Source organism: Polistes dominula, unplaced genomic scaffold (genome assembly GCF_049000335.1).
Source record: "Polistes dominula isolate Pdom_NZ unplaced genomic scaffold, Pdom_raw_medaka contig_73, whole genome shotgun sequence".
NCBI lineage: Eukaryota > Metazoa > Arthropoda > Insecta > Hymenoptera > Vespidae > Polistes > Polistes dominula.
This window is the reverse complement of record NW_028300951.1, coordinates 2,694,249-2,718,476: the sequence shown is the minus strand read 5'-3', so window position 1 is coordinate 2,718,476 and position 24,228 is coordinate 2,694,249. Positions and strand designations below refer to the sequence as shown.

The window sequence follows — 24,228 nt, the reverse complement described above, 5'->3', positions numbered from 1 at the left end:
TTTTCTAATTAAAGAACAATGGATGAAGATGCTCATGCACGTGAAGATAATGAGCTAATACATTATCTAGATGATATACTTGAAATGACATATTATGATGAAAGAAATAAAAAAAGATTTTTTGGTACTGGTTAAATAAATTCGAATATCTAGCAAATATATTCAAAGTACCGGACAATAAAATGGTTGAATTATTCCTAGAAATGGTGAATAAAAATATACAAGAAGATATCAAAAAGGAACATCCCAATGTCAACTTCACTGAACAGTCCTACGAAGAGATAATAAACCATTACATTAATTATTTCAATTATTCTCCTGAAATTCTTTCGCGCAGAAAACCAAATAAGAATCGAAATGGTTATGAACGAAAAGCAATAGACCTATATGCTTATAGTTTACGAATAATGAGTAATAATAGGAATAGTAATATTAGTCTAGGAACAGAAATAGCCTATTTCTTGTTTTGTAAATTCAGCAAATTAATAATAACGAAATATTTAGAAAAAAATACTTATTCATCATTATGTTTTGAATCGGCACATGAAATTGCACAAGCTATTGAACTAGCTAATTATATTAATCAAGCTATTTCATTTATTAAAATATACAATCCAGCCAGTAGAGAAAGCTTTTCTAATTGGTTAAATAAATTTGAGTACGTATCATATACTATATGTGCATCAAATAAATGGATGCTTGAATTTTTTAATCATATGGTGCATACTGATATCCATAAATGTGTTAAACAAAATAATCCGTCTGTCAACTTCTCTGAACATCCATACGAGGATATAATAAATTACTATCTACGATATTTTGATCCTTCTAATGAAAATAATTTACACAGAAATCGTTTTATGTTTCGAATTCAATATAAACACGAAACATTACAATGTTATAGTACCTGTTTACAAAAATTATCCGATAATTGTTCTTATACAAGTCAATTAGATGAAAGATTATGCGAACAATTTCTTAACGGAATTCGTGACGATGAAATAAGAAATATTTTAATCAAATTTCGTGGCCTTATGTTCTATGAAATTGTAGAGTATGCTATTGAGTTAACTAAATTTAAAAAAAGCTACTAATCTACATCCGGAATTTTCAATGATTAATACTTACGATGCCGTGAAGGAAGATCCATTTTACGATTGGTTAAATAGATTTGAATATGTAGCAGATGTTATCGGCGTAAAAAATAATGGAAAGATCCAATTTTTCAAAGAGATGGTACATAATAATGTTAAAGCTCGTGTTGAAAAGTATTTCCATATTTATAGCTTTACTTTAAATTCTTACCATTGGATAAAAGGTCATTACATTCGATATTTAAGTTTAACTCCAGAATCGTATTTCCACAAAAGACGTTTTATGTTTCGTAAACAATATAAACAGGAAACGATCAAAAATTTTTCTGACAGCCTATGGGAATTAGTAAATCCCTGCAATGACGGCAATCAATGGCTTGAAAAATTATGCGAACAATTTCGTTATGGAATCTATGACAATAGAATAAAAATCTATATAGATAAATATCCTAACCTATCATTCAAAATGATAACATCAATTGCAAAGGCATTTTCAGATGAATTAAGTTTTCTAGAAGATGCTGAATTTTAACTAAAAGTATTTTAAATTAAATAATTTATAAAGTATGAGCATATTACTATTATGCAAAATTTGATGACTTTTACAATTTACGTAAATATTTATAAAATAGACAATATTTTATTATTATAAAATCTGCTATTATTTCACATCAGTAAAATTATTTTATAAACTATTTAAGAACATAAGTGTTCTTCCTAAAACGTTACACTTGCAAAGATAAATAAAAAGATAAAAAATATTGAAAAAGTTTAAACAAAGAGTATTACATCTAACACAATTATGAAAAAATATTTATATTTAAACTACAAATATTTGCTTTGAAAACTAAACTTTTGTAAAATAAAATCTGAACAACAAACGATAATTGATATTTAAACGTATATTGTTATTCATTTAAATTTTGTACTAAATCAAGACACCAATTATTTATGATATCTATGTGATGTGTGTGTAGACGAGTGAAGTAGAGTTTCTGCATACCTAAGACTATTCACTTATAGAGTTACTAAAAAAGTTGCTAAAAAATTGAAACACTCAAAGAACGATAGGATTTTTTTATGACAAACTATATACTAAATGGAAGAAGCATTAAAAAAAGCAATTAGAGTTTATTAATCAGACAGACGACTTTTCTTAATATAACACTATTGCGTTTGTTTACTTTTTTTTCTATTTTATTTATAAGAATTTCTTGTATTTCAAGAAAGAACGATACTTTTTCTGAATTAAACGATCACAGACATAAGCAGAATCTCTATTATTTTTACGTTTGATTTCATTTCGAAAAAGTAATTAGTCAGAAGAAATTCTGCACTTACACAATGATTGATTATGAATTATGTATTAGGATAACTTTATTAGATCTTGTCAGTGTAAAAAATCAATACAGAATTGAACATTATATATAACTTATAAATTATTATGAGAATAATTTATACTTATCAAAACATTATGAGAGTATTTATTTGTCAATATTATGTATTACTATAAAATATAATAAAATTCATAAAATCATAAGAAGAGGATAATATAACTGATTAATCTTTTACGCCTTATATTTATTATATTCCATGAACTGTATATTGTTCTTATTAATAAATCTTTATATATCCTTATGTATAAAAATTGAATCTTACATTGTCGGTTTTCCATAGTCTCCTATACTACTGAACAAATCTTAATGAAATTTTTTGAGTAAAAATTCTTATAAAATGAGAATGATTTGAAAACTGATGAATATTGAGCTTTTAGACATGATATTAATAAAAAATTTTAAATTAAATACATTTTTAATAATTAATAGTATTAATAATATTGCGTTTCTTTTAGTCATTGTGATTCTAAACAAGGTAAGACGAATAAAATATGACCCAAAGTGTTCTTTTTTTCAAACATTTAAAAGTATTAGTTGCAACAACAACAAAAAGTACTTTTATGTTCTGACTTATGGAAAAGATATCTAAATTTCACAGAAAGGTTATCATGTACCTGAGTTAAAAAAATGTATATATTATGTTTACTTACGTTTGGACGGTCTATCTTTCCGTCGATAAACATTCTACAATTTCTTTTTTTATCTACTACTATAGCATTCGACATATTTTATCCTAATTGATACAATTTAGAAAGTGATTGTTTTTGTCATCTATCCCTATCCTAAGATTATACCAGTACCTTTTTATATATATGGTAATAATATTATAATAAATAAATCCTACAATTATTTTACTCCTGATACTCTACATTTGACCCATTTACTCGAAGCTTTGTTTCAAAAACGTTTCATTTCTAACACGTGTGATCTACCCACGATATTTTTTTTTTTTTTTTACATAGAAAAAGACAAATTGGACAATGTATATGGATAATTGTCAGTTACTTTGTGATAAGAAATTTACTTTAGATATTATGATAAAGGTAAATTTTTCTTTCTAATTTATTTTTCTTCTATATCTTGGAAATCCTAAATAGGTGATGTAACAGGAATAGTAAAAGCTTTAAATAAAAATAAAAGGAAAAAGATAACCAGGTGGAAGTGTGGGTGGAGAGGGAAGAAGTTTATTACAATTAATGAGGAAAACAAATTGTTTTTTTTATTTCTTTGCAATCCTAGAAGGACGATGTAATAGGTGTAATTAAATTAATAATAAATAAAATTGAAATTGAAATAAAAATATTTATATTATATAAAAAGCTGAAATTGAAATACAAATAAAGATATAAAAAAAAAAATTGAAATTAAAATAAAAATAAATATATAAAGCAAATTAAAATGAAAATAAAAGTAAACATAAAAACACTTCAATAAAAGGAAAACCATAAAAAAAGGAAAATAATGAAAATTGGTGAAGAAAACAAAGAATATTCTTGGATAGTGTAAATGTTAGAACAAATTCGTTTCTTAAAAATGATTATGTTACTATATATATATATGTATAACATGATGATAATCAAGTTTAACATGCTATAGCACTTCTAACCCATATAAAATAAAGTTCTAATTTAAAAGCTTGTCAATGTACCTTTCTACTACGAAATCTGTCTTGGAACTTTAAATAACCGCTATCACCACGATTCTTTTCTTCCTTTATATTTCTTTTTTCTTTTTCTGATTCTTTTATTCTTTTCTTCTTTTACTTTTCTCTATAGTATGGTAGAATTTAATTTCAATGAAAATGAGATGTCTCAAAAATATCCGGACCGTTGGTTTCGAACGAATGCACATGAATTAACTTGATTTCCAGATATATATATGTATATAAAAGAGAAGAAGGAGAAAAAAATTTAGAAAGGAAAAAGGAAGAATCGATCTCTTCAAAACCTTTTATTTTTTAATTTCATTTTTATTTTCCACCTGATAAAATTTCTTACTGAAGATACAAGCCTATACACCTTCTTATTCTTCTTTTTTTATTCTTAGTTTTTTCTTCGTTAAGATTTAATCACGCCTTTTTAAAACTATTTTAATATCATATCGACCGATTAAACAAAATATTTGTACATCTTTTAAGAGGACCTTCTACTCTGCAATTAAAAAAAATTTTTTTTTTTTTTTTTTTACATTTTTCGAATGTATATATATGTAGAAATATTGTGTTAAAATTTCAAAAAGATCCGATGTCTCTAACTACATTTTTGGTGCCTGAACGTAACTACCTCGGACCGCTTTCCTGAGCATTCGGCGCGCACGGACGACTCTTATCTTGTTCAATCCCTTTCTCTTTCATTGTTTATTCAAGCAGTTTTTTTTATTGTAATCTGTATAATCCTTCGTATTGTCAGGTATATTTTTCGGGGGATCAGACATAGAGAAATATATAACTGTCTGAAGATGATGATATATAGATTATTAAATTATGATGATGTTAATGGGCTAATAATTTGAATAAAACGTGGCCCATTGCTGGGCACATTAATCGGCCAATGATCAACTACCATTAATGGGCCGATACTAAATGCCGGTAATGGGCCGATACTAAATGCCGGTAATGGGCCGATACTAAATGCCGGTAATGGGCCGATACTAAATGCCGGTAATGGGCCGATACTAAATGCCGGTAATGGGCCGATACTAAATGCCGGTAATGGGCCGATACTAAGTGCCGGTAATGGGCCGATACTAAATGCCGGTAATGGGCCGATACTAAATGCCGGTAATGGGCCGATACTAAATGCCGGTAATGGGCCGATACTAAATGCCGGTAATGGGCCGATACTAAATGCCGGTAATGGGCCGATACTAAATGCCGGTAATGGGCCGATACTAAATGCCGGTAATGGGCCGATACTAAATGTCGGTAATGGGCCGATAATAAATGCCGGTAATGGGCCGATACTAAATGCCGGTAATGGGCCGATACTAAATGCCGTTAATGGGCCGATACTAAATGCCGGTAATGGGCCGATAATAAATGTCGGTAATGGGCCGATAATAAATGCCGGTAATGGGCCGATACTAAATGCCGGTAATGGGCCGATACTAAATGCTGGTAATGGGCCGATACTAAATGCCGGTAATGGGCCAATACTAAATGCCGGTAATAAGCCGATACTAAATGCCGGTAATGGGCCGATACTAAATGCCGGTAATGGGCCGATAATAAATGTCGGTAATGGGCCGATAATAAATGCCGGTAATGGGCCGATACTAAATGCCGGTAATGGGCCGATACTAAATGCCGGTAATGGGCCGATACTAAATGCCGGTAATGGGCCGATACTAAAAGCACGGTAATGGGCCGATACTAAATGCCGGTAATGGGCCGATACTAAATGCCGGTAATGGGCCGATACTAAATGCCGGTAATGGGCCGATACTAAATGCCGGTAATGGGCCGATACTAAATGCCGGTAATGGGCCGATACTAAATGCCGGTAATGGGCCGATACTAAATGCCGGTAATGGGCCGATACTAAATGTCGGTAATGGGCCGATAATAAATGCCGGTAATGGGCCGATACTAAATGCCGGTAATGGGCCGATACTAAATGCCGGTAATGGGCCGATACTAAATGCCGGTAATGGGCCGATACTAAATGCCGGTAATGGGCCGATACTAAATGCCGGTAATGGGCCGATACTAAATGCCGGTAATGGGCCGATACTAAATGCCGGTAATGGGCCGATACTAAATGCCGGTAATGGGCCGATACTAAATGTCGGTAATGGGCCGATACTAAATGTCGGTAATGGGCCGATAATAAATGCCGGTAATGGGCCGATACTAAATGCCGGTAATGGGCCGATACTAAATGCCGGTAATGGGCCGATACTAAATGCCGTTAATGGGCCGATACTAAATGCCGGTAATGGGCCGATAATAAATGTCGGTAATGGGCCGATAATAAATGCCGGTAATGGGCCGATACTAAATGCCGGTAATGGGCCGATACTAAATGCCGGTAATGGGCCGATACTAAATGCCGGTAATGGGCCGATACTAAATGCCGGTAATAGGCCGATAATAAATGCCGGTAATGGGCCGATAATAAATGTCGGTAATGGGCCGATAATAAATGCCGGTAATGGGCCGATACTAAATGCCGGTAATGGGCCGATACTAAATGCCGGTAATGGGCCGATACTAAAAGCACGGTAATGGGCCGATACTAAATGCCGGTAATGGGCCGATACTAAATGCCGGTAATGGGCCGATACTAAATGCCGGTAATGGGCCGATACTAAATGCCGGTAATGGGCCGATACTAAATGCCGGTAATGGGCCGATACTAAATGTCGGTAATGGGCCGATAATAAATGCCGGTAATGGGCCGATACTAAATGCCGGTAATGGGCCGATACTAAATGCCGGTAATGGGCCGATAATAAATGCCGGTAATGGGCCGATAATAACTGCCGGTAATGGGCCGATAATAACTGCCATTAATGGGCCGATAATAACTGCCGGTAATGGGCCGATGATCAACTATTATTAATCGGCCAATGATCAATTACCATTAATGGGCCGGGGTTATCATTTGGATATTGAGCCCTCTATGGGCTATTAGAAAACGTCAATGATCGGCCGTTAGTTGTCATCCTTTGCCCGGCGATTGGCCATCCAAGGGCCTGTTTTCAAACTTTGTATGGGGAATTATTAATATCACTCGACTTGAAAAAAAAAAAATAAATAAATAAAAGAATAACTCCACCCCAACTTTTCACCTTTACCAACCCCTACCCCAACTTCTTCTTCATATTCTTCTTCTTCCTCTTTCTTTTCCGCGTTGTGTTTACACTTCCCTTATTATTTTCATTTCAATTCTCATTCTAATATCTTCGACAAGGAAACATTTTTATTTCATAAAAAGAAAAAGAAATGAGAAATGTTTAATTGATCGTTGAAGTTGAATTTTATAAAATAACAGATTCCCATGTTCTCAACCCTTTTCAAAGTTTGTTTGCATTTTAATTTATTTTCATTTCAACTTGTTCGTACACTTTCGACGGAGACTGTATCTTTCCTTACAAATAGAAAGGGATCATAATATCTCACGATTCATAAAAAAAAAAAAAAAGATAATAATAATTACCATACGTGTTCCATCGACTGGTGTAAGTACCTCAAAACTAAGGCACTGAAGCAAAAATACAAGCATCCTCCGGCACTTTCTAAAGATGTACAGAAAGTGCTAAAGCCTATTTATGAGGATCTGACTAAGACAGAACTGCTGGAAAGATGTTTAGGTGGACCTACGCAGAATAATAATGAAAGCTTTAATAACTGCGCATGGAACATGGCACCTAAAAACCTGTTTAACGGCAAAAAAGTTGTTGAAATTGCGTGCAAAGTTTCAGCATGTATCTTTAACGAAGGATTTCAAACAGTGATGAAGATAATGGAAACGATGGGCATGAAACTTGGGCCAGGAGCGATCGACTTTGCTAAAAGACGCGACGACCGACGTATCGAATCTGCGAACCGTTGAAGCTCTGAGTGCTCAAAAGATGCCAGATCAAAGTGGAAGAAGGCAAGACTGGAAGAAATTGAAGAATATGAACAAGAAGAAGGTCTATTGTATGGTCCAGGCATCGCAGATTAAGTTTAGGTAAGAATTTTTAACGATTTTGAGTAGAAAAAAACTTTAAACGCGTTTATCTCGAAACTATGTTTTGAAATACTAGCTCCATCGTATCTCACGGACCAGTAAACCGATTCTTATAAAATTTAATCCACATATTCTACACATGAGCTGTAACAAAGTGACGGAGAGTTTTTTCTTATATTTTAATTTTTACTATTTATTTTTAGTCAAAAACAATAAAAAAAAAGGTCAAATTTACGTTTCTTTTGTAATTTGTCCACCATTTTTTTATTTATTGATAAAAATTTTATATAAAACTGTCACTTTGTAGCTGAAGTCATACAGAATATAAAACCATTTTACTTTTATGTTTCAGGTAAGCCATTCTCAAGTTCTGATGGAACTACCAAAGCACTAAAGTTCTAAGGTATTTTTTTATACTACTGTTTTTGCAATAAAAAATTAATTAAAATGAAAAAATAAAAATTCATTTATATAGTTTAAGACTCAATTTAACAAACCTAACAACTTTTAGATCGATATCTTTTATAGTTTTCTTGGAAAAAATTCGCGAAAATAGCCTTTTTTTTAGGTGCTCAGAGTAGAAGGTCCCCTTAATTAACACGACTATTTTTCTTCTTATAATCCTTTTTTTTTTTAATTTTCTTATTCTTTTATTCGATTCGTTTCTTACACTCGAACTATTTTTTCTCTCGTGTCTTTTTCGAGATAAGATAAAAGGATAAACTTTTTTTGACAAATATTTTATATCATCGACACTATGAATAATTTATCTTGAAGATGAAATTCTTCTAAATCTCGTCGATAAAAGTAAAATTTAATAAAATATAATAATTTTGTGATTAATCGATAACCTAAGATAATCAGCAAATCAGCAATTCATTCTTTTAGGTTTTTCTTTAAAAAAAAAAAAAAATCATAGATAACAATATGCTAAAATATAAAAAATAAAAAATAAAAATTACATTAACATTCTTATAACCCATCAAATAGAATAGACAACCATCACGAAGAAGCATCAAGTTAAATAATAATTCGAATAGCGACTTCCTTTGATATCAATCGAAAATGTACTCATGTATGCACACACACACACACACACACACACACACACACACACACAGAGGGTAATAACGCGTAACTTTACGGAATGGAGTGAATCTTTTACCGGATATTCGACGTTCGAGAGGAAAAAAGAAAAGAAGAAAAAAATACAATTCGTTTTTCTCCACACTCGTTGTTTCTTTTTTTTTTCTCTCTCTTTTAACATATCCATCCGTTTCTTTCTCTTACTTTCTCTCTATCACCTTTTCTCCAAGGCACCTTACTTCTCAACTATATAGTGCATTTTCCGCAAGGATAACTGTACGTCGGATGCATATTTTATCCGCGATATTAGAACGAACACGCCAAACGGAAATGGAAATACCGATATCTGATATTGATTTCCCGCGAGCGAACTCGGGCCTGGGTTTTCTTCTTTCTCTTTTCATTTTTTTTTCTCTCCTTTCCTTTCCTCTCTCTCTCTCTCTCTCTCTCTCTCTCTCTCTTTCTTTCCTCTTGTCTTTTCCCCCCTTTTCTTTTTTTTTTTTTTTAACATTCCGTCTTTCTTTTCTTCGCAAACGGAAAACCCAATTACCGATAATGGATTTAACATTTTATATTCCTTGTCTCTCGTGGGAACTCTACGAGTACGCAGCAACATTTCGGTTACTTTTTAAAATACTACGAAAGAAACTTTAAGTGTTAACCAGTTAACTGATGTGAGTTTGACGTATATATTCGTCGTGAAGAAATGATAAGATTTTGTGTGTCATAACTAATATACTCGTCATTAAATAAAATGTAGTGATCGTTTGCTATTTAATCAGTTAACTGTGTTTGACAAACATACTCGTTGTGAAAAAGTGGTACGGTTTATAACTGAGTTTAACGAATATACTCGTCATGAAGAAATGGCAGGATTTTGTGTATTGACGAGTATATATGTCATGCGTACAAAGTACCCACCATTGGTTATTTAAATTGTATTTTTTTTTTGTGAAAAATGAAATATATTCTTAAATTTCAAGATAAATAAGAAAATATTGAAGAGATTTGTAAACTACAATTTCTTTTTTGTTTATTTTTAATTCATTGTATTCTCAAAATGAGCAATTTTAACCACGACTTGTCGCAGTTAATTAGTTAACAGAAGAAAAAAAAAACAATAAAATAAGTGAGGGGAGGAGAGAAATGAACAGTTCAGTGAAAAAATTGTTTTTTTTTTTTTTTTTTTTATCACCCACACATATGTTTCTTAGTAAATACTTAATAATTGTTATTATCCTTCGTATAACTTTACTTCGTGAAACTAAGTTTTGATTTTAACATCTTTTTTATTTTTTGCTTGTATTTTATTTAGTTTATGAAAATTCACTGTGAGAGAAAAGAAACTCTCTTTTCGTCCTTTACTTTTTCTTCTTCTTCTTTTTCTTCTTTTTCTTCTTCTTCTTCTTAATCTTCTTCATTCATTTATGTATGAATATATACATAGATGACTATATACAAGTATATTATCTGTGTACAAACCATTTTCATAGTTGATTCATGCAAATATATATCGCTTATAAAGTGACTTTAGATGACGATGAAACTACATTCTCGAGTTATCTCGATGGATTCGATGGTAAAAAAAAGAACCGACGAAGAAGAAAGAAGAAGAAGAAGAAGAAGAATAAAAAAAAAATAAGGAACATAAAATTTCAACAAAACTTGTACTGTCCGGTATATGATCGATGATTCATGTATTTTTAAATCGATACACACTTTTATTAGTTTACCTTGTAAGCGAATTTTCAAGTCCTATGAGAATATTACCAGTGTACATGTGTGTATACATATGTGTATGTGTAGATACTTTTCTTCATTCTTTACCGATTTAAAAGTTTCTATTATAAAATATTGGCTATAGAGAAAAGATATAAAAAAAAATATATATATATAAAAAGAAAGGTACATGTTTGTTATCAAAAAATTTCTTCCCCCCAATCTACCACCCACTCGACATTTTTATTTTCTTTATCATCGAATACACATTACGATAAATCGATCAACTATCATCGATCAATGTCGATATCTTCGATTGAAACCAATACACTTGATACGAGAAATAGATTGATACAAGATACATTATGATTGTTTAAATATCTAAAAGTAAGAATTTGTAGAAAAAAGAAAAATGAATCTTTATTTTTACACTTACCAGCTTTAACCATGCGTTCGTCGTCAATATTTGATTTTTTTCATCCTGTAACAAAAATTAAAATCAAATTCATTAGAAAACGTATTATGATCTATGATATACAAATTTGTTAATAAACAAAACACAAAAATAAATATATATCGATAATTAATTTTTAATTTTTAATAAAATTAAAAAGAATAAAATTGTAAAATGATAATTGTAAATATCTTTTTAAACATTTGTTTACACTTAATATTAATATCGCTATATATATATATATATATATAATTTAATTTAATATAAATATCTCATTGAATAAAAAATATTATTAATATATTATAATATGACATTTTATTTAATACCATGTGACATATACCGATGTATATTTTCTGTAATACATAATCCAATGAACACATGAAAATAAAATAAAATCCAGTTCCATCGCATGGAAAAAGAATTAAATGATAGGATTAATACTTTTAACATGCATAAATATAATAAGCTCATTTTAAAACGTCGAACGCGTAATTAACATATTTTTCAAACTAATTATAAATTCCTCGCAATCACAAAAGAACAAACATAAAAATTGGAAATATTTTAATTCGTTTGATTTAATTCAATGCCAAACATAAATACACATACCAATATCTATTTGAATTATTAAAAAATTAATAATTGATATATTCTGTATTTACTTCGATGACATTCAACAAAAAAACACCCCCTACGCACATATAAAGGTGTACACACAAGTGTACATGTATATGCATAAACATGAACGTAGCAATAAACGTGCTTTCGTCGAGAGATTATCTGAAATTTTATCGAATAGTATAACTTGGATATAAACACATGCACGACGGTATTTAATACGAGTACATATACTGCATAAATATTATGTAGATGAGAACGTATAATATTTTCCAAACGAAATTATAAAAGGTGGAGGAATAATAAGAGGAAGAGAATGTACATACATACACACAAAGATATACATACAAATATTGTAAATACGTATAAGTGTACACACGTATTCTATATCGATCATATCAATTGAAAAGAACAACGCATATTGTGTGTTTGATGATAATATATATATATGTATATGTAGAAATGCATGTTCGTGTGTGTATGGATGAGACAATGTGCAATGAGAATGCAAGAAGACATACACAATAAATATTTATTCGTTAAATGAACAAAATCGCGAAACGATCCATACGATATACGAGCAACGTACCGTATTTGTTGGCACGTGCAAATATAATAACGTTGTACGATAATCAACATAATTCTTTATTCATTTTCCATCCCTTTTCTTCCTCCTCTCTTTCATTTTTCTCTTTTTTTTCTCATTTTATTAATTCCTCGATATTTTCTATAAATAATAATTAAAATCATAATAATAATAATAATATTTATAACGTATAATTATATTAATTTTGTCAAGTAAGAATATAAAAATAAATATATATTAGATATATATATATATGTATTTGTATAATTAATTATAAGAAAAAAATTAAAATATATAATTTATTTTTATATAAATAAAATTATAAAAAAATACAATTTTTATTTATAAATAAAAAATATATATATTACTATATATTAAATTACTATATACTATTACTATATATTACTATTTCAATTTATATAAAATATATATAAAATATATATTGATATTATTATATATTATTATTATAGTTATATATATATAGATAACTCGAAATATTTAAAAAAATAAAAAATAAAAAATAAAATAAATAAAACAAATATGTTTTAATTTTCTTTTTACGTGTGAAACTTCCCCATATTATAAAGTTTTTATATATTTTTTATTTTATGAATTTGAAAAACAATTAATTAATTAATCATAAGTATATCATATATTATAATAATAATTAAAAATAAATTTATATATAAAAACAATAAATATTATATAAGGTAGCTCAAAAGTTATCTGAAAAAAAAAAAATTCATTACCGTTCTCAAATTTATTTTTAATTTCCAAACTTTAAACCATTCGAATAATATTTTTTTTTTCTATTTTTATTTTTTTAAACTAACTCTCTTTGTTTCCTTTTTCTTCTCTTTTCTTTCTTTTCGTATCGTATTATAAAAATATCTTTCAACCATTTTCCGTTTGTTCAAATACGCGCATGTATGAATATTATCGCTTACGGATAAAATATCAACTTTTTATCGTCTCTTTAAAACACGATTGGAATTGCCAATGCAGTTGAATATCATCGAAACTTTCTTTTTTTTTTTCTTTTTTTATACCAGGAATGTAAAATTTTTCCGTATCTCTTCTACTATCACTAACCAAACATTTTTATATTATACAATTTCCCTTTTTTTTTTCGAAATTCAAATCTCACGATTTTTACTTACAACGTGATACGAACGTTTTTATAATACTATGGATAAATCTGAAATCATGTTTTTGATTATTATCAAAAATGTGTAATACACATAGTTATGAAATGACATAAAATATATAAACACAATTCTATTTATTTGCTCAATATATTTTTTAAATATTTGTACTCGTTATTTTATCAAAAAAAAAAAAAAAAAAATGAAAAGTCCACACATTTATCGATACTATTATATTCAAACTTTAATAAATATTTATTTAAAATACCGTCAAATAATTTTTATTTAAATATTTATTTAAAACACCGTCAAAATATTTTTTTTCCAAACACACGCTAAATAATAAATCAAATAAAATTGCCAAACATAAAAATTCGTTCATTTTCATAAATAAGAAGACAAGTTAATTCATTTTTAAATATTCACAAACCAATAAATATTATTTTTATTAACAAACGTAAAATTGTTCTCACCCATCTTTTAACAAAACCATTTCTTATGGAGAAAACAAAAACCGAAGAGAAAAAGAAAGAAAATATGAGATGAAATGAGACAAATGAGAGAAATGGTGAATAGTGTCAAATAGTGTGTAGAAATTAACACGGTTTTGTTTTTTCTTTTTCTGTGAATTTCTCTTAAGTACAAAGGTGTATTTCATTTTGTCTTAAGCTTTCTCTACTGACGTAATATCCTCGATAATTAAACATACGTTCAACGTGAAACATGTAACCCGATTAAAACCGCAGGACGTGCAAACACACTGGAAAAGGAAATTCATCTGAGCTTCTACTTATACGTTAATACATGCACCATATATATATACACATATGTGTATGTGTGTAGAATACATTTGAAAGTGCCTTATAACGGGTAATTTAACCTTTTGTCGCTAATGATTCGAATCTCTTTTAATTCATTCTCACAAAATGAAGAATTGAAATAGAAAAGAAAAAGTCTTACGGTAGACCACAGAATAAAAGTAAGAAATTGTTAACAATTATTTTTTTTTTTTACAATGAAAAACCCATTGAAATTGTCGATTTTTTTAATTTAAACCGAGACATTCTGATTGAATCATCATAAAAAATTTTGTATATCATTTAATAAAAGCTATTTGTGTGTAATATTGGTTACATTTTTTATCATATAAACAAAAAAATATTTCAAAGTTTAATAATAAGTGAAATTTATTGAAAATTATTTATTTATTTATTTATTTATTAATCCCAATTGCGAAGTAATAGAATCGGTGACATGTAATAAATTCTTTTAAAAAATTGATCAACGATGTGTTAAGTTGAGTAAAGAATTTTTTTCAATCATTTTTCAAATTTTTAAACAAAAGAAACAAAACCAAAAATCGTTTATACGTGAGCTCGAAATTAGAAAAAAAAAAAAAAAAACGATAAGAAGAAAGCCCAATGAAATGTTTGTACGTGTGTATGTGTGTGTATGAAGGTGAAGTCTGTGTTATATTTTTGTGAACATCCGCATGGTATGGAAAATAACTGCAATTTTTTTCTCTTTTCCTATTTTTTATTGTTTTTTTTTTTTTTTTAATCGGAGGCTTGGAAATAAAAAAAAAATAATGTTTTCATCTTGCCATTTTAAAATAGCGTTTTAATTGCAACATAATATTCGAGTATAATTTAATAGTAAAAGCAAATTAAAACAAATTAAATTAGTTATCTAACTTGTAACTTTAATGAACGAATACTATATTTAACAATTAGTTTAATCGAACCGTGATATTAATAGTTAATAATTTTTCTTCAGATTTTATTGCGTAAGAAGTTTATTGTTATTATTATATAGATTCTAAATTATGTGTTTCTTTATTAAAATAATATTAGGTTTGATAAAAGTATGTAACTTAAGTAACTGCATACACATAAAATCATATATTTAAATATACATATATGTATGAATATGTTATGTTTTTTTTTTTAGTAATTTTTAAACTATGAGTTGAAGAAAATGAAACGTTCATAAATTTTCTTTCATTCATCTTTTTGAGTTCACAATAAGGTAGGTCTCTTTATTATTTCACATTTTCTGATGTACTTGCACGTATTTCAGTCTTTTGAAGTTTTCAAAAGTCTAGTAAGAGAAAATATGGTATATAAAAAATATTTTCGATCATAACAGATCTTACTTTTTGTATTATAGTAGTAGTATGTTTTTTTAAAGTGAAAACTTCTTTAAAATGGGTGTGATTTGAAGAAATGTAACGAAGCGGTAGGCGAATTCGTAACAGAGCAGTAGGCGGCTATGAAACGGCCGCGATACTAAATAAGAGGAGAAAAAGAGACAAACATATAGGATTGAGCCTGCGAGAGTATAAAACAGAATATAGCTATACAGTTTTTCCTATTCTCGGTCTTTGATTCGTAGTCCCCACTCCTGGCTACTAAGCTTGTTTGTGTGTGTGTTTGTGTGTTAGTGTCAAAACAAAGGCAAACTCTGCGTGTGGAATAATGTTACTACGTCAGAGCATTGAAATAGTAAACATCAACGGTTTTTGATACCAAACCATTAGTTTCTCAAGGATGAAACATAAATTTTTCAAGTCCAAAAAGCGAATTGACTTCATAAAACGCATCGCTGGACATTAATAAAGCAAATGAATTAGGAATGGAAGCCTACATTATTTGATTTTGACATAGAATTAAAACATTACAATATATTTAAAAATGTAATATATAATACCTTCATTCTACTCTTTTAATAAGCTTCAAGGTCAAAAAATGTCGATTTTTCGCTTAGACATAAAAATTTAATGATACTTTAATTTAAAATGTATTAAACTAAGAAAACAACATTTTATAGTATTTTATATTTTTAAATATTAAGAAATAATTAGAGAATATTAATTTGACTACATTTTAAATAGCTTAAAATTATATAAAGTCAACGTTTCATATTATAACCAAAGCCACGCGTTAAAGGAGCGTTAAGTATATTATTATTTAAATTAATGACAAATGTAGGACGCTAAAATAAATTCCCCTCACTACTTATACCTATAAGCAATAATATTTAAATCGACTAGTCGTTATTCGTACATTAAATCGTTAAGATATTAGTTGAAATGAATACGTTTATTCGCGTAATCCTTATAATTTATAAATAATTTTTTACAAACATTAAAACACTTAAATCCTTTACTCATAAATAAGCCTTAAAAAGAAATAAAAAAATATATATCTTATATAAGTGTTCTTAAAAAAAAAGTGTTTCGCATTACTCTAGAAAAAGTGTGTTCAAATTATTGATCAAAGAAGAGAAAAAACACTATTAAAAACTTTAAAAAATATTATCGATATAATTATAATATAGAATATAAATCGTTTTCTAATGGAACGTAGGAACATTCCAATAATTGATGAAGATTCTCAATTACGCGTAGAAAATGAGATAATGCATTATCTAGATGATATACTTAAAATGACATATTATGATGAAAGAAATAAAAAAAAGATTTTTTGGTTCTGGTTAAATAAATTCGAATATCTAGCAAATATATTTAAAGTACCGGACAATAATATGGTTGAATTATTCCTAGAAATGGTGAATAAAAATATACAAGAAGATATCAAAAAGGAACATCCCAATGTCAACTTCACTGAACAGTCTTACGAAGAGATAATAAACCATTACATTAATTATTTCAATTATTCTCCTGAAATTCTTTCGCGCAGAAAACCAATTAAGAATCGAAATGATTATGAACGATACGCAATAGACCTATATGCTTATAGATTACTAAGAATGAGCAATAATAGGAGTATTAATATAAATCTAGTAGCAGAAATAACCTATTTCTTGTTTTGTAGATTCAGCAAATTGATAATAACGAAATATTTAGAAAAAAATACTTATTCATCATTAGGTTTAGAATCAGCATATAAAATTGCACAAGCAATTGAACAAGCTCATTATATTAATCAGACTATTTCATTTATTAAAATATACACTCCAGCCATTAGAGTTTGCTTTTCTAAATGGTTAAGTAAATTTGAATACGTATCATATACTATAGGAGTATCAAATAAAGAGATGCTTAATTTTTTTAATCATATGGTGCATACTGATGTCCATAAATGTGTTAAACAAAATTATCGGCATGTCAACTTCTCTGAACATCCATACAAGGATATAATAAATTACTATCTACGTTATTTTCATCCTTCTAATGAAAAAAATATACACAGAAATCGTTTTAGGTGTCGAATTCAATATAAACACGAAACATTAGAAAGTTATAGTAGCTGTTTACAAAAATTATCCAAGAAGTGTTCTTATAGAAGTCAATTAGATGAAAGATTATGCAAACAATTTCTTAAAGGAATACGTGATGATGAAATAAGAAATATTTTAGTCAAATTTCGTGGCCTTATGTTCAATGAAACTGTAGAATATGCCATTGCGTTAACTAAATTTAAAGAAAAAGCTACTAATCTACATCCAGAATTTGCAATGATTAATACTTACGATGCCGTGAAGGAAGTTACATTTTATGATTGGTTAAATAAATTTGAATATGTAGCAAATGTTATCGGCGTAGAAAATAATGGAAGGACTCAATTTTTCGAAGAGATGGTACATAATAATGTTAAAGCTCGTGTTGAAAATTATTTCCCTAATGCCGACTTAAATTTAAATTTGTACAATTGGATATTAGGTTATTACATTCGATATTTAAGTTTAACTCCAGAATCGTATTTCCACAAAAGACGTTTTATGTTTCGTAAACAATATAAACAGGAAACGATCGAAAATTTTTCTGACAGCTTATGGGAATTAGTAGATCCCTGCAATTACGGCAATCAATGGCTTGAAAAATTATGCGAACAATTTCGTTATGGAATCTATGACAATAGAATAAAAATCTATATAGATAAATATCCTAACCTATCATTCAAAATGATGACATCAATTGCAAAGGCATTTTCAGATGAATTAAGTTTTCTAGAAGATGCTGAATTGTAACTAAAAGTATTTTAAATTAAATAATTTATAAAGTATGAGCAGATTACTATTATGCAAAATTTGATGACTTTTACAATTTACGTAAATATTTATAAAATAGACAATATTTTATTATTATAAAATCTGCTATTATTTCACATCAGTAAAATTATTTTATAAACTATTTAAGCACATAAGTGTTCTTCCTAAAACGTTACACTTGCAAAGATAAATAAAAAGATAAAAATAAAATGTTTTGTTTTATCTTCGTGGATAGTTATTGTGCACATTATTAAAAAAGTTTAAACAAAGAGTATTACATCCAACACAATTATGACAAAATATTTATATTTAAACTATAAATATTTTGCTTCGAAAACTAAGCTGTTGTAAAATAAAATCTGAACAACAAACGATAATTGATATTTAAACGTATATTGTTATTTATTTAAATTTTGTACTAAATCAAGACACCAATTATTTATAATATCTATGTGATGTGTGTGTAGACGAGTGAAATAGAGTTTCGGCATACCTGAGACTATTCACTTATAGAGTTACTAAAAAAGTTGTTAAAAAATTGAAACACTCAAAGAACGATAGGATTTTTTTATGACGAACTGTATACTAAATGGAAGAAGCATTTAAAAAAGCCATTAGAGTTTATTAATCAGACAGACGACTTTTCTTAATATATACCTATTGCGTTTGTTTACTTTTTTTTTCTATTTTATTTTTAAGAATTTCTTGTATTTCAAGAAAGAACGATACTTTTTCTGAGTCAAACGATCACAGACAAAAGCAGAATTTCTATTATTTTTTCCTTTGATCACATTTCGGAAAAATATTTAGACAGAAGAAATTCTGCACTTACACAATGATTGATTATGAATTATGTATTAGAATAACTTTATTAGATCTTGTCAGTGTAAAAAATCAATACAGAATTGAACATTACATAAAACTTATAAAATACTATAAGAATAATTAATACTTATCAAAACATTATGAGAATATTTATTCTTCAATATTATGTATAACTTTAAATAATAAAAATCATAAAATCATAAGAAGAAGATAATATAACTGATTACTCTTTTACCCCTTATATTTATTATATTCCACGAACTGTATATTGTGCTTATAAATAAATCTTTATGTATCCTTATGTATAAAAATTGAATCTTACATTGTCGGTTTTTCATAGTCTCCTATACTACTGAACCGATCTTAATGAAATTTTTTGAGTAAAAATTCCTATAAAATGAGAATGATTTGAAAACTGATAAATATTGAGCTTTTAGACATAATATTAATAAAAAATTTTAAATTAAATACATTTTTAATAATTAATAGTATTAATAATATTGCGTTTCTTTTAATCCTTGTGATTCTAAACAAGGTAAGACGAATAAAATATGACCCAAAGTGATCTTTTTTTTCAAACATTTAAAACTATTAGTTGCAACAACAAAAAAGTACTTTTATGTTCTTACTCATGAAAAAGATATCTAAATTTCACAGAAAGGCTATCATCTACCTGAGTTAAAAAAATTGATATATTATGTTTACTTACGTTTGGACGGTCCGTCTTTCCATCGATAAACATTCTACAATTTCTTTTTTTATCTACGGCTATAGCATTCAGCATATTTTATCTTCATTGATACAATTTAGAAAGTGATTGTTTTTGTCATCTATCCCTATCCCAAAATTATACCAGTGCTCTTTCATGTATATGGTAACATTATTTTAATAAATAAGCCCAACAATTATCTTACTCCAGATATTCTGCATTCGTCTAATTCTATCGAAACTTAGTATTTTGATGGTTTCACCCCTAACACGTGTGGTAAACACATATAATTTTTTTTTTTTGATTTATAAACTATATCAATTATTAATTTCGGGGGAAATAATGCGTTTACCGTTTTACATTTTTTTCGCTATTACTCTTTTGCAAACACAAATAGATTTGACAGTCTTCGCACACGTGAGCATGCTTCATATAGTTTCTCAAAAATGAAACATAAATTTTTCAAGACCAAAAAGCGAATTGACTTTATAAAACGTATCACTGGTCATTATTAAAGCAAATGAATTAGGAATTAAGGCCTGCATTATTTGATTTTGACATTGAATTAAAACTTTATAACAAATTTTGAAATGTATATATATATAATACCTTCATTCTTCTCATTTAATAAGCTTCATGTTCAAAAAATATCAATTTTTCGCTTAGACATAAAAATTTAATGATACTTTAATTTAAAATGTATTAAACTAAGAAAACAACATTTTATAGTATTTTATATTTTTAAATTTTAAGAATTAATTAGAGAATATTAATTTGACTACATTTTAAATAGCTTGAAATTATATTAAAACAACGTTTCATATTATAACCAAAGCCACGCGTTAAAGGATCGTTAAGTATATTATTATTTAAATTAATGACAAATGTAGGACGCTAAAATAAACTTTCCTCCCTACTTATACCTACAAGCAATAATATTTAAATCGACTAGTCGTTAATCGTACATTAAATCGTTAAGATATTAGTTGAAATGAATACGTTTATTCGCGTAATCCTTATAATTTATAAAGAATTTTTTAGCAAACATTAAAACACTTAAATCCTTTACTCATAAATTAGCCTTAAAAAGAAATAAAAAAATATATATCTTATATAAGTGTTCTTAAAAAAAAAGTGTTTCGCATTACTCCAGAAAAAGTGTGTTCAAATTATTGATCAAAAAAGAGAAAAAACACTGTTAAAAACTTTTCAAATATTATCGATATAATTATAATATAGAATATAAATCGTTTTCTAATGGAACGTAGGAACATACCAATAATTGATATAGATTTTGAATTACGCGAAGAAAATGAGCTAGTACATTATCTAGATGATATACTTAAAATGACATATTATGATGAAAGAAATAAAAAAAGATTTTTTTGTTCTGGTTAAATAAATTCGAATATCTAGCAAATATATTCAAAGTACCGGACAATAAAATGGTTGAATTATTCCTAGAAATGGTGAATAAAAATATACAAGAAGATATCAAAAAGGAACATCCCAATGTCAACTTCACTGAACAGTCCTACGAAGAGATATTAAACCGTTACATTAATTATTTCAATTATTCTCCTGAAATTCTTTCGCGCAGAAAACCTATTAGGAATCAAAATTATTATGAACGGAAAGCAATAGACCTATATGCTTATAGTTTACAAAGAATGAGCAATAATAGGAATAGTAATATTAGTCTAGGAAACGAAATAGCCTATTTCTTGTTTACTAGATTCAGCAAATTGATAATAACGAAATATTTAAAAAACAATCCTTATTCATCATTAAGTTATAAATCAGCATATAAAATTGCACAAGCTATTGAACAAGCTCATTATATTAATCAAGCTATTTCATTTATTAGAATTTACACTCCAACCAGTATAGTTTGCTTTTCTAAATGGTTAAATAAATTTGAATACGTATCATATACTATACAAGTATCAAATGATGAGATGCTTGAATTTTTTAATCATATGGTGCATACTGATGTCCATAAATGTGTCAAACAAAATTATCGGCATGTCAACTTCTCTAAACATCCATACGAGATTATAATAAATTACTATCTACGTTATTTTGATCCTTCTAATGAAAATAATTTACACAGAAATCGTTTTATGTGTCGAATTCAATATAAACACGAAACATTAGAAAGTTATAGTACCTGTTTACAAAAATTATCCGATAAGTGTTCTTATACAAGTCAATTAGATGAAAGATTATGCGAACAATTTCTTAACGGAATACGTGATGATGAAATAAGAAATATTTTAATCAATTTTCGTGGCCTTATGTTCCATGTAATTGTAGAGTATGCTATTGCGTTAACTAAATTTAAAGAAAAAGCTACTAATCTACATCCAGAATTTGCAATGATTAATACTTACGATGCCGTGAAGGAAGTTACATTTTATGATTGGTTAAATAAATTTGAATATGTAGCAAATGTTATCGGCGTAGAAAATAATGGAAGGATTCAATTTTTCAAAGAGATGGTACATAATAATGTTAAAGCTCGTGTTGAAAAGTATTTCCCTAATGCTGACTTTACTTTAGATGGTTACAATTGGATATTAGGTTATTACATTCAATATTTAAGTTTAACTCCAGAATCGTATTTCCACAAAAGACGTTTTATGTTTCGTAAACAATATAAACAGGAAACGATCGAAAATTTTTCTGACAGTTTATGGGAATTAGTAGATCCCTGCAATTACGGCTATCCAAGGCTTGAAAAATTATGCGAACAATTTCGTTATGGAATCTATGACAATAGAATAAAAATCTATATAGATAAATATCCTAACCTATCATTCAAAATGATGACATCAATTGCAAAGGCATTTTCAGATGAATTAAGTTTTCTAGAAGATGCTGAATTGTAACTAAAAGTATTTTAAATTAAATAATTTATAAAGTATGAGCAGATTACTATTATGCAAAATTTGATGACTTTTACGATTTACGTAAATATTTATAAAATAGACAATATTTTATTATTATAAAATCTGCTATCATTTCACAACCGTAAAATTATTTTATAAACTATTTAAGAACATAAGTGTTCTTCCTAAAACGTTACACATGCAAAGATAAATAAAAAGATAAAAATAAAATGTTTTCTTTTATCTTCGTGCATAGTTATTGTGCACATTATTGAAAAAGTTTAAACAACAAGTATTACATCTTACACAATTATGAAAAAATATTTATATTTAAACTATAAATATTTGCTTCGAAAACAAACTTTTGTAAAATAAAATATAAACAAGAAATAATAATTGATATTGAAACGTATATTGTTATTTATTTAAATTTTCTACTAAATCGGAAGACTAATTATTTATGATATGTATGTGATGTGTGTGTAGACAAGTGAAATAAAGTTTCAGCATACCTGAGACTATTAACTTAAAGAGTTACTAGAAAAATTGCTAAAAAATTTAAACAGTCAAATAACGATAGGCTTTTTTATGACGAACTTTATACTAAATAGGAGAAGAAGCATTTAAAGAAGCATTTCAAGAAAGAACAATACTTTTTCTGAGTTAAACGACCACAGACATAAGAAGAATTTCTATTATTTTTTCCTTAGATCACATTTCGGAAAAGTATTTAGACAGAAGAAATTCTGCTCTTACACAATGATTGATTATGAATTATGTATTAGGATAACTTTATTAGATCTTGTCAGTGTAAAAAATCAATACAGAATTGAACATTATATAAAACTTATAAAATACTATAAGAATAATTTATACTTATCAAAACATTATGAGAATATTTATTTGTCAGTATTATGTATAACTTTAAATAATAAAAATCATAAAATCATAAGAAGAAGATAATATAACTGATTACTCTTTTACCCCTTATATTTATTATATTCCACGAGCTGTAT

General features: G+C 27.9%; 1 protein-coding gene and 1 long non-coding RNA gene across 7 annotated transcripts in view; both read right to left on the bottom strand.

Moving 5' to 3' along the window:
• Positions 1-24,228, bottom strand: part of nAChRalpha6 (nicotinic acetylcholine receptor alpha6) — a 354,431-nt gene that overhangs the window by 204,011 nt on the left and 126,192 nt on the right. For all 6 annotated transcript variants that reach the window (XM_089172143.1, XM_089172139.1, XM_089172144.1 and 3 more), the window contains exon 6: positions 11,408-11,452. In XM_089172143.1, coding sequence (XP_089028269.1) covers positions 11,408-11,452 — 45 coding nt within the window. The remainder of the gene's footprint in view (positions 1-11,407; positions 11,453-24,228) is intronic.
• On the bottom strand, positions 12,632-13,655 carry LOC149032634 (uncharacterized). The gene is made up of 2 exons (XR_016176389.1): positions 13,379-13,655; positions 12,632-12,770 (listed from the first exon to the last, which is right to left on the bottom strand). It is a non-coding gene; the product is annotated as an uncharacterized LOC149032634 (long non-coding RNA).